This window comes from Phocoena phocoena, chromosome 6, assembly GCF_963924675.1.
Source record: "Phocoena phocoena chromosome 6, mPhoPho1.1, whole genome shotgun sequence".
In the NCBI taxonomy this organism is placed as follows: domain Eukaryota; kingdom Metazoa; phylum Chordata; class Mammalia; order Artiodactyla; family Phocoenidae; genus Phocoena; species Phocoena phocoena.
The window spans coordinates 24,381,543-24,400,417 of NC_089224.1; the positions used below are offsets into that span (position 1 = coordinate 24,381,543).

An 18,875-nucleotide genomic window follows, 5' to 3' on the forward strand; every position below is an offset into this window, starting at 1 on the left:
TTTGTGTTTTTCCCTGAGATTTCTGATTTTTATTGAAGCCTTCTGATCATTTAGGATATTGACAGAAGTTTTCTTCCCCATGAAAAATCTCTGATACAAACCTATAGGTTAAATTCTTAAAGGTCTTCTGACATTTATTATATTCATTGGTTTCATCCAACTCAACAGACAGTTGGCTAAGCTATATGCATTTAACCAACAGGCCAAAATCTTTAAGAGCTCAACAGAATAAAAACTTAATTCTGGCTTAAAAAAACAACAAAAAAACAATTGGTGAAGATCTGTCAGTGGAGAATTGTTTCACTCAGTTATTGACTCTAGCTTCTTTCACCTTGTGCTCTGCCATATTTAATACACAGCACCCAAGTCTGCCATGGAAATCTCTCAATTCCAGTATAACACAGGATAGGAAGAATGTAAGGTGACTTATTAAAGCCATTTATTACTTAAATGTAATAGCATCATACTCCATGACCAGCCCCACCCAGACGAAGGAAAAATTGGGAAACTAAGACAAGCTATGTGCTCAGTGGAAAAGTAAACAGTTAAGAAAAATAATTTGCCAGTCTATGTGACTTGAGCTTTTCTACGGTGTTAACTAATAAGGTGTAACTTCCCTTAGCACATCCCAAATTCATTACATGCAAGAGTTTTCTCTCTAGAGTGCATTCTGGTGTGATGTACTCTAAGAGCTGCCTTACGGACAAAGGTTTTTCCACATTCATAACATTTGTAGGGTTTCTCACCTGTGTGAATTCTCAGGTGTACTCCAAGAGTTGAATTTTGGGCAAAAGCTTTCCCACATTCATTACACTCATAGGGTTTCTCTCCTGTGTGAATTCTCTGATGTGCACTAAGGTGTGACTTCTGAGAGAAAGTTTTCCCACATTCATTACATTTGTAGGATTTTACACCTGTGTGAATTCTCTGATGTACTCTGAGGGTTGAATTATGGGCAAAAGGTTTCCCACATATGATACATTCGTAAGGTTTCTCCCCTCTGTGAATTCTCTGATGTGCACTAACATACGACTTCTGGGAGAAAGTTTTCCCACATTCATTACATTCATAGGGTTTCTCCCCTGTGCGAGTCCTCAGATGTGCTCTGAGGTGTGATGTCTTGGAGAAAGTTTTCCCACATTCACTACATTCATAGGGTTTCTCCCCTTTGTGAATTCTCTGATGTGCCCTGAGGGCTGACTTATCTGCAAAAGTTTTCCCACATTCCTTACATTCATAAGGTTTCTCCCCTGTGTGAGTTCTCTGATGTGCATAGAGGTGTGTCCTCTGGGAGAAAGTTTTCCCACATTCATTACATTCATAGGGTTTTTCTCCTGTGTGAATTCTTTGATGGACAATGAGGGCTGCCTTATAGACAAAAGTTTTCCCACATTCATTACATTCATAAGGTTTTTCCCCTTTGTGAATTCTCTCATGTCCACTGAGGTATGATTTCTGGGAGAAGGTTTTCCCACATTCACTACATCCATAGGGTTTCTCACCTGTGTGAATCCTCTGATGTGTACTAAGACGTGTCTTCTGGGAAAAAGTTTTCCCACATTCATTACATTTGTAGAGTTTCACCCCAGTGTGAATTTTCTGATGTGCTCTGAGGGTGGAATTATGGGCAAAAGTTTTCTCACAGTCATTACACTCATATGGTTTCTCACCTGTGTGAATTCTCTGATGTGCTCTGCAGGCTGAATTATGGGCAAAAGACCTCTCACAGTCATTACAATTGAAGGGTTTCTCCTCTGTGTGAATTCTCTGATGTGCTCTGAGGGTTGAATTATCAGCGACAGTTTTCCCACATTCATTACATTCATACAGATTGACTCCCATATGAGTTCCAGGATAATGAATAGGATGTGAATATGAACAAAAGGATTTCCCACATTCCTCACATTCATAAGGTTTCTCCCCTGGGTGGGTCCTCTGATGCTGAATGAGGTGTGCTTTCTGGTAAAATGACTTCCTGCATTCAGTAAGTTCAAATGACTTCTCTCCTGTGTCACACTGCTGATGTACACTGAGGGCTGAGTTCTGATGGGAGGATTTCTCATATTTATCACATTGATAGAATTTCTCTTCTTTGTGAATTCTCTGATGTACTGTAAAGTCTAACTTCTGGTAGAAGGTGTTTGTAAATCCATTATAAACACAGAATGTATCTCTAGTTTGTGTCTTCTGATGTACTATACGGCCTGAGCTCTGGCTCAAGTTTTCTTCACACTTACTGCTTTCAAAGGCACCTTGTCCTGTAACAGTTCTCTGAGGCTGAGTGAGGGGTGAATTCCTACTGAAGTTATTCCCACTTTCATTACATTCATAGTGTGCCAAAGCCATGTGAACCTCATTGTATTCACAGGATTTACCACATTCATTAAGATCAAAGCATTTTTTCCTTGTGCCAGTTCTCATGTGGTTAAAAAGAGCTGCTTTATCACAATTTCCCCTAAATTCATTATCCTTACAGGATTCCTCTCCTTTTACTGAACTCTTAGCTGTAACACAGATGGTCTTATCATGTAAGACTTTTCCATATTCATTACATTCAAAAGATTGCTCCAGAGTTTGAAATTTATGATGATCTTTCACATAACTGAGAGCTTTCATATTTTCATTATATTTGTAACACTGCTCTCCAGTATGAGTTTTCTCACGCTGAATATCCAGCTGCAACTTCTCACATACATTTATGTAGTCAGTCTTGTTTCGTGAATAATTCCTATCACTAAGAATTAATTCAGAAACAACCGGCAAATTCATTCTACATGAGTCATGTTTAGAGGGCATTTTTCCTGAAAAATCTGGAGTTATACTAAGATGAAATGGTTTCTCTAAAGCTTTCTGCTCTTCTTTACTCAATATTTTGTTATCAGTGAATACTACTTGCCACAGAGGTTTCTCTTGTTTTTCCTGGTTCTCCTCAATATGGACATCAACTCTGTAACATCCTAAAATGAGAAAAATTGAAAACATCTTATGAACCCTACATTTCTTATGGAGAGAAGCTTAAGGTCATATGTTTTGTTATTTATTGTATCTATTGTTTCTAGTCATATTTCCAAAGATTAATAATTCCAGAGAAAGACAGACACATACACTCAATCTCTCCTCATCCATGTTATTAAAAAAAAAAAAAAAAGATATTATTTCCAGTGCTGGCTGAGATGGAGAAGCCTCATTTTTCCAAGGTCCACCCTCTTACAATTAAAATTTCCTGGACAAAAAAAAAAAACATACAAACAAACAAATGAAGATGCTACAAAATGGAACAGAGGTGAACTTTAGAAATGACATGGCAAAGAATTCCAAGGCTTTTCTTTCTGCTTCCCATATACCTTATATGGGGTACTGTTGTGCTGGAGGAGCCTAAAAAACAAAGTCAACAATAGGGGGAGATAATAAGAGCTTCAAGAAAAATCTGTTCCTTCTCAGTCAAACATTTGAGAAAAAGGTGGTCCCACAGAACAGAAAACTTTTTGACAATATTCACCCTACTCAAGCCAAAAAGAAAAAGGAACACTCTTCCCTATGGTTCTGCTACAGATATAAAGGATTCGCACACTCTTCCAAAATTTTCCTCTATGAGCCAAACCAACAGCTCACAAGAAAGATCATGAATTCTGAGAAAGTTCAATTCATGGGACACTCTATGAGATGGTAACAGCAACCACCACCAAAATTCTGCCTGGAACCATATTCCTACTGACTCTATGGACTCTGCAAAGTCAAGAGCAACAAATCTATTGTTTTAGGGCACTGGTAGCAACTCATAGCAGGTACATGAAGGAGAGAAGGAAAATAAAGAACAGAAACAAGAAAAGAAGCAGGAATATATGGTAGGCCCAATATTACAGCTAGAAAAGATGAAGTAGGACTTGTAAAAATTACACCCTCAAACTCAAGAATACAGCATAGTTAAAAACAGGTGAATTCACATTATTCTCAAATGTTTATGAAGCATTCATGAAGATAGACCATATTCTGGACTGTAAGACAAATATTCACAAATATAAAAGAAGTCACATACAGTATAATCTCAAGCCATAGAGAAATCATCATACTAGAAATCAGTAACACAAAATTATCTGGAGAAATACAAAATATTTGTAAATTCATAAGCTTCTAATTAACCCATAGGTCAAAGAGGAAGTCTCACAGAAAATTAAAGTATTTTACATATATGAAAACAAAACTGTCAAAAACATATAGAAATTTGTGGGATGCAGCTAAAGTAGTACTCAGAAATAAATTTATAGCTTAAAAATTTTATATGAGAAAAGAAAGCCCTCCAACAATTACCTAAGCTTCTACTTTAAGAAACTAGACAAAGAGAAGGTGAATCTAAAGAAAGCAAAAGAAAAAATAATAAAGATTAGAGAAAACAATAAAATGGAAAACAACAGAGAAAAATCAATCAAACCAAAGCTTATTTATTTAAACATTTTTTTAATGATAAAAACCAAAAGAAGAAAAAAGACATACAATATCAGAAAGAATGCAGAAGGGGATATAACTACCGACACAACAGACATTGAAGAGATAATAAAAGATTAAGAGAAACTCTATGCCTATAAATTTGACAACTTACATGAAACAGACAAACGTCTTGAAAAATAAAACAACTAAACTCACTCAAGAAAAATGAAATAACCCAAATAGATCAGTAATTAAGAAACTGAATATATGGTCAAAAAAACATATACTTCCAAGAAACAGCTCTAGGATCAGACTGTTTTAACTAGTGAGTACCACCAAACATTTAAATAAGAAATAATACCAATTTTATATAGTCTCTTCTAGAAAATACAAGATGAGGGAATGTTTCCTAAATATTTTGAGGCCTGTACTATCCTCACAGCAAAACCAAACAAAATAATTCAAGAAAAGAAACCTAGTGACCAATATATCCCTAATGACATCAGTGCAAAAGTCCAGAAAAAAAAAAAGTAGCCAAAAGAACAGCAATATATAAAAATAATAAATCAGGATCAAGTGGCATTCATCCCAAGAATGCAAACTGTTGGCATGTTTTTTAAAAAACCAATCAATCTAATCCATTATATTAATCCTCTATGGAATTAAAACTACAAAATCACACAAATTCTGGCAAAAAAATTTCACAATATTCAAAATCCATTCATTAACCTAATAAAGGGAATCTATAAAAAGCCTGCAGCTGACATCATACTTAAGAGTGAGAGAGTGAACACTTTAACCCTAAGATTGGGAAAAAGACAAGGGTGTTTACTCTTAGCACTTCTACTCAAACAATGCAATAAGGCAAGAATAAAAATGAAGATACTGAGTAAGTCTACACAGAAAAATCACATGAAGATCTTTTAAAAAGCTCTTTGAACTAATAAGTTTTGCAAGGGCAAAATATAAAGCCAATATACAAAATCCAATCACATACAAACAATGGTCAATTAAAATGTGAAACCAGGTAAATAACACGATTTACCATAGCACTAAAAAAACAAAACCCCAAAAAACTTGGTATCTGTATGCTGCAAAAACAGTGATAAAAGAATTCAAAGAAATCCTAAATAAAGCCTAAATAAATATGTTGTCTATCAATTGGAAGACTCTATATTGTTAAGATGCCATCTTCATTCTTCCTTAAAACTTTAAGCATCTTATATCTGTTATATATATATGTACTATATATATGCATACATATGTATGCATATGCATACATATGTATATGTAAATATACATATTTAACTGTACTTAGTGGATGCAGTAGGAAAGAATACATTTACTCCATCTTTTCCTTGGTTAATGCTTTTCATATCTTATTAATGCCTTCCTTAAACAGAGTCATAAACATGTTTTCCTTATCATATAGAATATTTTTAGTTTTGCTTTGATAATCAGGTTTTTAAGCCACCTTAATGCAGTTTTTTGATTTGATCCATAAGGTCACCTTGGGATTCTTTCTCCACTTTTCTGTGGGGTAGTGCCACCTGTCAAAGACCAGCTGTATATAAAGTACATTTTTTTCTTGAGCTTTCTCTTCTGTTTCACTAATTTATTAAACTATCCCACTCTCGGCTCCATAATACTTAACTACCCTGAGATTTACATAAAGCCTTGATATCTGGAAGAGCAAGTCCTTCCCACATCACTCTTCATTATGAATGGGATTTAGTTTGATATTGCATTAAATCTTTACTAATATAACCCCACTTGAACTTATTCAGTTCTTCCTTTCCTTTGCCTTTGTTAGGGTTAGCTAAAGTTTAATCTATTTGATTTTTATTCTAAGAACCATTCTACAATTTCAGTTTTCCAGTTTATTAATATTTTTGGCTATGTCGTTTTTTTGTTTTATTTTGCTTAGTTGTGGTATGCGGGATCTTCATTGTGGCATGTGGACTTTCATTGTAGCATGCGGGATATTTCGTTGCAGCATGCGGGATCTTTGGTTGCAGCATGTGGGATCTTTCATTGTGGCATGCGGGTTCTCTCTCTAGTTGTGGCATGTGGGCTCCAGAGCACGTGGACTCTGTAGTTAGTGGCATTCAGGCTCTCTAGTTGAGGTGCGTGGCCTCAGTAGTTGTAGCGCATGGGCTTAGTTGCCCCATGGCATGTGGGATCTTAGTTCCCCAACCAGGGATTGAACCTGTGTCCCCTGCATTGTAAAGCAGATTCTTTACCACTGGACCACCAGGCAAGTCCCCAGTTTATTAACTTTTAACTTCACTTTTAAGTTCTGTTTTCATTAGTATATTTTTGTTATTGTTTTTGCTTAATTTATTAACATAAATATGAGACTAAAAATTTACCTGTTAACTATTTAGCTATCTCATAAGGTTTCTAACATGTAACATTTACTACTATTTTATAAATGTCATGCAATTTTGGATTTGGTTTTCTTTTATGTACTATTATTTAAACAGATATTTTTTTTAATTTTCACGTCCAAAGAATTTTTTTTTACTCATTTTATCAATTTCTAGATTTATCAAACTATGTAGAGAAAATATTATCTGTGGTAATTTTAACTTGTTCGATTTATTGGTATTTACTTTTTAGACTAACTATATTTTCACTATCTTATGATTATATTCTACGGGAAGCTGAAAGGCTTGTTATTTGATTTCAGCATACATATACACAAATGTTTCATTTTAATAAAATTATCATTTATATCTTCTATAGGCATACATTTTAATGTCCACAGTATCTTATTATTTAATGAGATATAATATCCTACTCCTAGTGAATTTTAAGTTCTTAGAACTCCATTATTTTGTGTTGTTTTTTTGTTTTGTTTTGTTTTGTTTTTTCTGCGGTACGCAGGCCTCTCACTGCTGTGGCCTCTCCCGCTGTGGAGCACAGGCTCTGGACATGCAGACTCAGTGGCCATGGCTCACGGGCCTAGCCGCTCCGTGGCATGTGGGATCCTCCTGGACCAGGGCATGAACCCACGTCCCCCTCATCGGCAGGCGGACTCTCAACCACTGCGCCACCAGGGAAGCCCCCTATTTTGTGTTTTATGATCACTGATATAGTATTCTCTGGTGCAGTCACTCCAATTCTTAAAGATTTATTTTAACCTGTGCTCCTGAGCTAGAGGACTTTCTTTTAAGTTAATGTATTTATTGCCTAAATTCAAACTTCAATAATAGAATATGAAACTCTGAATTATTTTTATTGACTGAATAACTTTATCATTTTTTTATTACAATCTTTCTAAGATACTTATTTAGGGACAACTTTTTTAGCCAATCAGTATGATCCAATCATTTACATTTAGTGACTGGGAGATATTCTTCATCTAAATAATGTCAATCTTTATGTTATGGCTATTTAAATGGCTTCACAATGGATAAAGAAGATGTGGTACATATATACAATGGAATATTACTCAGCCATAAAAAGAAATGAAATTGAGTTACCTATAGTGAGGTGGATGGACCTAAAATCTGTCATACAGAGTGAAGTAAGTCAGAAAGAGAAAAACAAATACTGTATGCTAACACATATATATGGAATCTTAAAAAAAAGGTTCTAATGAACCTAGGGGCAGGACAGGAATAAAAACGCAGATATAGATAATGGACTTGAGGACACGGGGAGGGGGAAGGGAAAGCTGGGACGAAGTGAGAGAGTAGCCTTGACATATGTGCACTACCAAATGTAAAACAGATAGCTAGTGGGAAGCAGCTGCATCGCACAGGGATATCAACTCAGTGCTTTGTGACCATCTAGAGGGGTGGGATAGGGAGGGTGGGAGGGAGATGCAAGAGGGAGGGGATATGAGGATATATGTATACATATAACTGATTCACTTTGTTGTACAGCAGAAACTAACACAACATTGTAAAGAAAATATACTCCAATAAAGGTGTTAAAAAAAATGGCTTCACAAACTTTTAATAAATAAACTTTCAATAAATACATTTAAGGTGATTTTATTTTTTTACTCCAGGAATTATTTTGAAATTATAACTTTTGAAATTCCTGGAATTATTAGTTTAGACAAAGGTCATTAAGCACATGAAAAGATGCTTGACAGAATTAGTGATCACGGAAATTGTTATGGACAATTTGTTCAATATGTTGAAGCCCTAACCCCAATGTAACTGTATTTGGAGATAAGGCCTTTAGGGAGGTAATTAAGGTTAAATGAGTTCATACGGGTGGGGTCCTAATTCTATAGGACTGGTGTTCTTATAAGAAAAGGAAGAGACATCAGAGCTCTCTCTCTCTCCATGCATGCACAGAGGAAAGGCCATGTGAGGACACAGTGAGAAGGTCATCTGCAAGCCAGGAAGAGAGACCTCACAAAAAAAATCAACCCTATTGCCACCTTGATCTTGTACTTCCAGTCTCCAGAACAGTGAGAAATAAATTTCTTTTGTTTAAGCTATGGTATTTTGTCATGCCAGCCCAGCTGACTAATACAGAATTGCAAATCAAAACCTTAATAACATACCACTTCACATCCATTGGGATGGCTAGAACAAAAATAAGTGTTGGTGGAGATGTGGAGAAATTAGAACCCTCACATGCTATCATCAGGAATGGAAAATGGTGCAGCCACTTTAGAAAAGTCTGGTAGTTCTTCAGAGTTACCATATAACCCAGCAATTCTACTCCTAGGTATAAACTCAAGAGAAATAAAAACATATGCCCATGAAAACACTTGTTAATAAATGTTTATATCAGCATTACTCAATAATAGCAAAAAGGAAGGATCCCAAATGTCCACTGACTGATGAATGGACAAACAGATGTGGTATATCCTGACAATGTTATATTATTTTGCCATAAAAAGGATTAAGTACTGATACAAGCTACAACATGAACCTTGTAATGCTAAGTGAAAGAAGCCAATCACAAAATACCATATAATGTGTGATTCCATTTATATGAAATGTCCAGAATAAACAAATCTACAGACAGAAAGTAGATTAGTGGTTGCTAGGGCTGAAGGGGACAGGGAGAGAGGGAGGTCATAGCTGAAGGGTATAGGGTTTCCTTTTGAGGTGAAGAAAACTGACTGTGGTGATGGGTTTTTTTTTCTTTTCTTTTTTTTTTTTTGCGGTACGCAGGCCTCTCACTGTTGTGGCCTCTCCCATTGCGGAGCACAGGCTCCGGACGCGCAGGCTCAGCGGCCATGGCTCAAGGGCCTAGCCACTCCGCAGCATGTGGGATTTTCCCGGACCAGCGCACAAACCTGTGTCCCCTGCATCAGCAGGCGGACCCTCAAACACTGCGCCACCAGGGAAGCCCTGTGGTGATGTTTATACATATCTGTGAGTCTATTAAGAGCCAGTGAACTGTACACTTTAAATGGGTGGATTGTATGATATATACAATTGTATATTGAACTGTATCTTAGTAAAGCTGTTTAAAAGAAAAGAAAATAAACTTTAAAAAGTGGTCCCTTCTAAAGTCTAACTACCCCAGGTACTTCCTTGTGTCAACGCTCACTCACCTGGATACTTCTGGTTTAGGAATTCTTCCTCTGAGGGCCAGGGCTCTTCACCGTGCTCCAACTTGAAGATCACCTGGGGTTTGATAATACAGTACCCTGCAAATGTAACAACTAAAGCTATATATAGACCAGAACCATGGGCATTTCTGAAGGTGAAGCAAAATGAATGTGCTCATTTGAAGTTTTCAAAGGGAAAGTAATGACACAGTGTTTCAGTTTCTGTAAAGGTCTCAGTTACCTTAAACTTCTTAATCAAAGCCTGAACAACAATCTCTATAAATGGTTCATGTGTTTTGATAATTTAAAAAAAAAAGAAAATATTCCAGAGGGAGTCACATGGTAAGGTCTGCTCACCCAATGAGACGAGGTGGCTGTAGTTCTCCAGCATCACATCTTTGTACAGGGTCCTCAGAGCAGGGCCTACATACTGCCATTCATCCTGGGTGAACTCCACAGTCACATCTTCGAATGACACTGATCCCTGTAACAACAAATTTTGTTCAAAAGTTCAAAATTAGTTGAAAATTATTATTTCTCCTGTTTAGTTTTAAGGCTTTAAACCAAATCATTATAAAGAACGCTTATTTTTGACCTAGTTTGTCTCTAACTTTGGAGTTACCCAATTAGTTAAAAAGATTTTAGCAATTCATTTTTAACTTAATTCATTTATATATATTTACAAATTACAGATTTTTTTAAGATTAAAAAAACTCAATATAAAGAGACTTATTACAACTCTTCTTCTATATCCCAAGGGATTATACTGGGTATTCTAGATAATTCTAGAATGTCCATCTCTCTTTGGACATCATCACTGTAAATAATGGGAGACACGTTAGAGATATACATAAGTTGTAGAGATATTAGACATGATGGAATTTATGTATAAATAAATGTATAGAACTCATGAAGAGTGAAGAACAACGTACCAAGGATGGGTGTGAAAGAACACTATCAACACTGAAGTAACAGATATAGGAATAGGGATATAATCAGACAGCAGAAACAGCAACCAATCTGATAACTACTTTCTTGTGTAGCTACCCATCTAGCAGTATGAGCAGCTTCCTTAATGCTGGTTCCAAACACTGATATTTGGGAAATAAAGGGAAAGAAATGTGTTAGAAGTTTTAGTGAGATAGATCTGTTCATGTTGCTACTAAAGGGTCTGTGAAACATAAAGCTGGAACAGTCCCTTAAGCGAGTATACACATAGTTTTAGAACACAGAAGGGAGGTCAAGGATGAAGACAAGCTTTAAGGAACTACTAGCAATTTAGGTGGTAACTGAAGTTATCCGAGGCAATCAGACAACAACTTGAGCACGTACAGATTGAGGAAAGAAAAGTATCAAAAAACAGCGTTTGAGAAACCATGAATATTAAAGAGGCTGGCAGAAAAAGTAGAGGTCACAAAGCCAGAGGAGAAGTTTTCTGGAAAGTAATTATGAGAGAACAGAGTCTTAGAAACTGAGAAAAAGGAAAGTTTCCACAGCAAAAGACTTCAAAGAGGCTGGCAGGAGGGAGAAATAGTAAGTAGCTAATTCAATGGGTATGAAGTTTCAGTTATACAAAATCATTAAGTTCTAGAGATCTGCTGTACAACGTTGTGCCTATAGTTAACAATACTGTATTGTACACGTAAAGTGTATTAAAAGGGTTGATCTCAGGCTTCCCTGGTGGTGCAGTGGTTGAGAGTCTGCCTGCTGATGCAGGGGACATGGGTTCGTGTTCCGGTCCGGGAGGATCCCACATGCTGTGGGGCGGCTGGGCCTGTGGGCCATGGCCGCTGAGCCTGCGTGTCCGGAGCGTGTGTTCCACAACGGGAGAGGCTGCGGCAGTGAGAGGCCCGCACATCGCAAAAAAAAGTGTCGATCTCATGTTAAGTGTTCTTATCACAATTAAAAATAGGAAGAGGGCTTCCCTGGTGGCGCAGTGGTTGAGAGTCCACCTGCCGATGCAGGGGACACGGGTTTGTGCCCCGGTCCGGGAGGATCCCACATGCTGCGGAGCGGCTAGGCCCGTGAGCCATGGCCACTGAGCCTGCGCGTCCGGAGCCTGTGCTCCACAGCGGGAGAGGCCACAGCAGTGAGGGGCCCGCGTACCGCAAAAAAAAAAAAAAAAAAAAGGAAGAAACAGAACTAGATTAAGAGGTAAAAGGACAGAAATAGCCTTTCCCCAGTGTTATTTATGCAATTATTTGTTCATTCATGTCTTCAGTGTTACTTAGTAATTACCTCCTGTGTGAAGCTCAATGTTAGCAGTTGGTAACTATCAATAAAATAAATGAATAAAAGAACAGAAACACTTCTCATAAATTTTTTTTAATCTAAAAGAAAAATAAAGACAAGTTAACTGTATTTCCCAAAATGAAAAAAATTAATGAGAAAAGTATCACTGTCTTCATTTTTGCCAATCTCTTTAATATCTGAGGGAGGGAGAGAGGGAGAGAGGGAGAGACATCTTTCGCTCCCTCCATCACTCTGTCCCTCTCTCTCTCTCCCTCCCTCTCCCTCTCCCTCCATCTCTCCCTCTTCCTCTCTCCCTCTGCCTTATCTCTGCCTCTCTGCTTCGAAGACAAATTAAAAAATAAAACTCAGCTGAATTCAAAAAAATAAGCTAACAAGTGACATAAGTGAAAATGATGAAGTGGGATCCAAGAAAATTTTCTCCTCCATAAAAGCAATGAAAAAAATGGCAAAAATTGTAGAAGTTAATAAAGGCAATCTACAGATCATTTATACAAAGGGAAAAAAAGGCTGAAGCACACTAAGAAAGTGATATTGTGTTCTTCTAACTTACCCTGTTTCCATTCATCTCTCGCCATCTCTGAAGTAGTTTAAGAACCAACAGTCTGCAATCACAGTTAAAATTAGCAGCCTGGCAACCACAGGAGCAGCAGAACTGGGTTGGAGTTCTGTCAAAGCCTCACTCCAAGAAAACTCATTACTTGCTTCTGTTTGGAGGTTTCCTGAAAGACCTCACTTGCAAGTATGTCTTTATTTGAGCTAACTCAGAGCTCACATAGTATGAAAAGTCTTATCTCAGAGGCATTTGTCAAAAACATTTAAAGGCATTTGTTTAACTTAGTGGCTACCTGAGGCAGTGTTTAACAGTTGGGGCAACCAATGGCCTAATCAAAAAGCTTAAAAGGAAAAGCTGAGGAATGAGATGTCTATAAAGGTTCTGAAAAACTCCCATATATTCCTGAGAATCTAAAAGGGCACATACATGCACAGAACTGTGCATATGCCCAGGGCTATGAGCATGCTCCAGAAAGATGTGAGAAGGCCCTAAGCTCTCACCTCTAGGTAATCTTGAGGTTTGGTGTAAGAAGGAAGTGAAGGCTGATACAGAGTTGTAAACTGCCTGTCTGACTGTTGAAAGAATGCCCCGACATGCACAGAGCCCCTTAGCAAAAACTGGGAGACCTCCTGGTTCCAGGCATTTAAGGAATTTCTATAGAGACTTCAACAGCCACAGATGACAAGAAATACAGGCTGTACATAATTAGCTCACAAAAGTCACTAAGCAAATACATTTCAACAATGACCACAATGGAGGGGAGAAACTCAGATTCCTGAGGTTGCTATTTTATTTAAAATGTCCAATTATCAATACAATAAGAAAGTAAGACACATATGCAGGAAAAAGTTTAATCAATAGAAACTGCTCCTGAGGAAGATGTTAGACTTACTAGGCAATGACTTTAAATTAGCTATTTTAAATATGGCCAAAGACCTAGTAAAGGAAATAATGTCTAAGGACCAAAGGAAAAGTATGTGAACTATATTTCACTACTTAAAGAATATCAGTAAAGAAACAGAAATGATAAATAAAAAAGACTAAACAGAAGCTGAAGAGTTGAAAAGTATAAAAACTGAAACAAAACTTTCACTAGAAGGGTTCAACAGAAGATCTGAGCAGGTGAAAGTAAGTATGAACAAACTGCACAATATGCCTATTGAAATTCTACAATATGAGAAACAAAGATAAAATAATGACAAAAAATAAACTATGGGGTAGCATCAAGTTTACAAACATATGCATAATGAGAGTCCCAGACAGAGAGGAGAGAAAAGTCTGAAAGAACACTTGAAAAAAATATTGACCAAGAAGTCTCCAAATCTGATGAAAAACAATAATCTACATATCCAAGACACTCAACAAACTCCAAGTAGTATAAACCTCGAGTAAGAGATCCACACCTGGACACAGGATAATCAAACTGTCAAAAAGACAAGAACTCAATATTGAAAAGCATTAAGAAAGAAGTGACTCATCATGTACAAGAGTAGTAAAAGCTGATTACTAATCAGAATCCATGGATGACAGAAGGCAGTGGTATGACATATTCAAAGTGCTGAAAGAAAAAGGCTGTCAACCAAGAATTCTACACCCAGCAAAAATGGAAAAATTAAAACTTTCCAGATAAGAAAAACCAGAATTTGTCACAGGCAAAACGGCCCTATAAGAAATAATACAGGAAGTCATTGAGCAAATCTGTAGAGACAGAAAGTAAGTTAGTGGTTGCTTGTGGCCTGGGGGTAAGGGGTGTAATGGGATTACAGGAGGGGGATAGTTGTATGTAGTGTATATACACTATAGTGTATACAGTTGCTTTTTAAGGTAATGGAAATGTCCTAAAACTGATTGTGATGTGTGCACACATCTGTGAGCATACTAAAAAAATGAGTTTTTTTATACTTTAAATAAGGGTGAATTGTATGGTATATGATTTGAATCTCAATTAAGCTGTTTTTTTAAAAAAATGAGAGAGGATGAAATCATTCTGAGACAAAAGAGAAGATTAAAGGGCCAAGCATGGAAATGGGATAAGCCATGTAAAAGGACATGGAAAACAAGATGACTCCATGAAGACATTAGCAGGGGAAGGAAAGAGCCAGTGGAGGGTGTCAGACACTAACAGAGAAACTTTCCAGAATGATAATGTGAGAAGTAGATGCAAGCACTACAGAGAAGTCCAAGGGAAATGATTAGACAAAACTCAATGGATTTGATTATAATCAAGTGTCTGGTCACTGGAGATCACAGGCAAGTGGTGAGAGGAACCAAGGCATCATGCAGAAAATTGAAGTGTGAATGGGAAGCGCTGAAACATTTGAAAGAGAACAGAATTTTAAACTGTCTGCTGAAAAATCTGAATATCATGGGTACTTGAGATATTTATGGAGAGTAAATTTAAGAATATTCAGTTGATTCATCAGAAAAATGTCTAATTCAACCCATGTCTGAGTTTCTGAAAAACAGTACTAACCGAGTTCTCATTTAGCTTTATGCCTTCTACTTTTATTGAAGAACATGTGGAGGCAACATTCTATCAATCCTAGGGTTATCACCAGGAAGCTGTTAACTAAATCACCTATTTGAAGAATAACAAAGATATGTTTTTATCTTCGACTGCCTTTACTTTCTATGAGGAATCAGTTGGCTTTATCTTCCCACCAATGTGAACCTTTAAAAAAGTGTTGTCTGTCTGACACTCTGACATGGCTACCAAAAACCTCAGAAATAAATTTGGAGCTCCAATTTGATAAATTTGTAATATCAGAGGATCTGCTTATATCCAATACCACCTTTGCTCTTTGCTTTGTTATGCATCTGTACAGTTGACCCTTGAACAACTCGGTGGTTAGGGGCACCTGCACTCTGCAGAGTTGAAAATCTGCATATAACTTATAGTCAGTCCTCTGTATACACGGTTTCTCCTTATCTGCGGTTCCACCTCCCTGGATTCAACCAACTACAGATCATGTAGTACCATAGTTTATCGTTAAAAACAAAAAAAAAACCAATCCACATATAACTGGATCTGTGCAGTTCAAATCTGTGTTGTTCAAGGGTCAACTGTATTTCTACACGTTCCCTGAATACATCTGATTCATTTCTATTTCTACTTTTCCATGTTAATGTATAGACACTTAAACCCTTATAAAATCCATTGCAAAACAAACAGGTTATTAAAACTGAACTCACCTGAGCTATGTTCATTTTCTACTGCTTCTGGAAAAATGTAAAGAACTGTGAAGGTTCAGCTGGGGAAGAGGAAAAAGAAACGGGGTCATGAAAAACCTACTCTGCCTTACAACTCCTATATTCATCTGCCTAACAATCTCATAACACCAGCTGGAGAAAAGGCTTCCCCATGGGAGAATGTTCCTTTCAACATTCTTGAGAAGGGACATGAAAGACCATAGAAAGGTAGCACCACCTGAACATGTGCATCTCTGATATGATTATGTTGGTCTTAACCTTGCATTTTCACTGAGTAAGGTAAACTGCTTTTTATCAATGAATTAACAATTTATATTCCCTTCTAATAATAAACAACAATAAAAACAATAACAACAAAAGTAAAACAACAGAGGATTGGTTAAACAAATTCAGGTACACCAGGGGTGACATCCTCTACCTTCATTAAAAATAATGTTGTCAGGCTTCCCTGGTGGCACAGTGGTTGAGAGTCTGCCTGCCGATGCAGGGGACACAGGTTCGTGCCCCGGTCCGGGAGGGTCCCACATGCTGTGGAGCGGCTGGGCTCATGAGCCATGGCCGCTGAGCCTGCACGTCCAGAGCCTGTGCTCCACAACGGGAGAGGTCACAGCAGTAAGAGGCCCACGTACCGCAAAAAATAATAATAATAATAATAATAATAATGTTGTCAAAAAACTACTCAGGCTGGATTGTTGTTAATCAAGTTCTTGTTGAGTTTACAACTTGAGTTAGAGCTGAAATAAAGATGGAATGCTCTATGCAAGAAATGTGTTTTTTAATCCTTTGTTCTAAAATAGTTACTATTTCTAAAAAAAAAGATATTTTGGTAAGATGCTTATAGTACTTACCTGTGTAAGTAAATATCATTGTGCTTGGTTCTGCCCTGGTGACTCTACAAAAAACACTCATTTCAGTATTTTGGGGCTTCCAAAAGTGTCCAATATAGAAAACCTTCTTCTACTACCATTTTATTATTCTCTATGTTCAAATACATAGAAAAAATTCTCTATGTTAACGTCCATCACCAAATGTGGCATCTAATGCTCATGGTGTGAGAGCAGCTCAGAATCTGAAAAGAGTGAGGGGAAAATGAAGGAAATGGGGTGCTGTTTAGGATTTCATCAACTCTGGCTGCTTATACCTTCCCTGGACATCATGTCCTTACCAGCCATCCAGTAAAGTGCCTTTTCCTGTGTAGCTTGACAGTCACCCATACCTCTCAATCCCAGATTACCACCTTCTGCAAGTTGGTCCACAAGTGTCCACTGTCACAGTCTGTGATGGCTTCTAGATGCAACATCATCATCAAGTCTGAATGACCAAATCTGACTCATGCTATACAAGGATCAAGAACTGCTTCTGGTGGAGCAACTCAGAACCCTCTCCTTTCTAGAACTTTTTGCCTCTGCTCTGAAGCTCTGTCAGAAGAGCTGTTCTTCCAAGTGGCATTTGTTCTTTCCTGCTTTAAAAGAGCTACTTTGCCCCAGAGGGCAGAGAAACAAATTCACTTTATTTGAAACCTTCACCTAACACTCAAAATCTCTTTGGGCATTCACTAGAAATGTACTAACTAGTATGGAGCCATTAGCTGCGTTCAACTACTACACCCGAAGTGTGGCTAGTGACACAAGTCTAAATAATATTTTGGATGTACTTAATTAAATACACCAGTAAAATTAACTTCCACCTTTTTAATTTTTACGGCTACTACTGAAAAAAATTTAATTACATTTGGTTTGCATTATCTTTCTACTGGCCAGCACTGCGTTACATTATCAGACTATTCTTTTGAGAATGGAAACAGCCTGGACAGTTCAGTAAGGTTCAAGGGCCTCATTCTGAGAATCCACAAATCCCAGTAAATATTTCCCACATGGCGACATTCTGTCTGCATTCACTTCACAATCATGTCCCTGGGAATTTGAGGACAGGCTGCCAGGAGCTACTCCACAGGTTGCAATTCTGGGTCTGAGGCAGGGAGGATATCAGAAGGAGCAAGAGATAGGGAGTAAAATCTATTTGTATTTGCATCCTAACTCTCATCTACCAGCTTGTATCCTGGGCTATATCATTCCGCACACACTAAATTCCTTTCATTTTTAAAAAATGGAGTGTTTATAAAGACAAGTAGACTTGTGAGGGTTAAACGAAATACCAAACAAAGGGAACAAAGTGTCTTATGACAGCAGCTTACACAGTGATTATTACAATCACTTGACAAAATGTTTTGTAGATGACACCTTATTTAATTCTCAGAATAACTGCACAAGCTACTATTAGTAGCCTCCTGTTCATCGTGAACGTTATAAAGTTGCATTCTCCGCCCGCGCCTGGCCGGCACCAAACACCTCCTCTAGACATGGACTCAGCCTCACCTGCACTCCTGGAGCAGGCAGGGCCGGACCTGCCCGGGCTAGCGGGCTGGGGGAGGGGCGGGCCCGCCTAGAGGTTCCCGGGACTTCCCGCTCCCGTCCCCCGCACACAAGCCTACCGGACCCAGCAGGACCCCAAGCCGCGCGGAACCGGACCCCGTGCTCTCACCTCCAGTGGGCAGCCTTGGCTTCAGCACCAACCCAAAGACGGGAAGACCTGGCTCCTTTTAGGCCGGAGAGGTCTTAAGGCAGCAGGCGGGTCGGGACGTGCACATGCGCAGAGTGAGCTCTGAAAACCCATTCCCTGAGGCCTGAGATGTGGGCCCATAACATTCAAGACTACATTTCCCATAAGTCTTTGAGAGCGTAGGAAGTAATTTTTGAAGCATTTCCGCTTGGTTAGTAAACTGAAAGTCTTTTTTTTTTTTTTTTTTTTTGCATATTTTGCTTGTGTTTTTTTTGTTTTGTTTTGTTTTGTTTTGTTTTTAAACATCTTTATTGGGGTATAATTGCTTTACAATGGTGTGTTAGT

General features: G+C 37.8%; 1 protein-coding gene across 1 annotated transcript; it reads right to left on the reverse strand.

Annotated features, from left to right (window-relative positions):
- Positions 1–618: 618 nt before the first annotated feature.
- Positions 619–17,274, reverse strand: ZNF658 (zinc finger protein 658). The gene is made up of 5 exons (XM_065879864.1): positions 17,206–17,274; positions 15,954–16,012; positions 10,313–10,439; positions 9,959–10,054; positions 619–2,957 (listed from the first exon to the last, which is right to left on the reverse strand). The coding sequence occupies exons 2-5, from the start codon at positions 15,966–15,968 to the stop codon at positions 619–621; spliced, it is 2,577 nt and encodes an 858-aa protein (XP_065735936.1). The 5' UTR covers positions 15,969–16,012; positions 17,206–17,274.
- Positions 17,275–18,875: the final 1,601 nt, after the last annotated feature.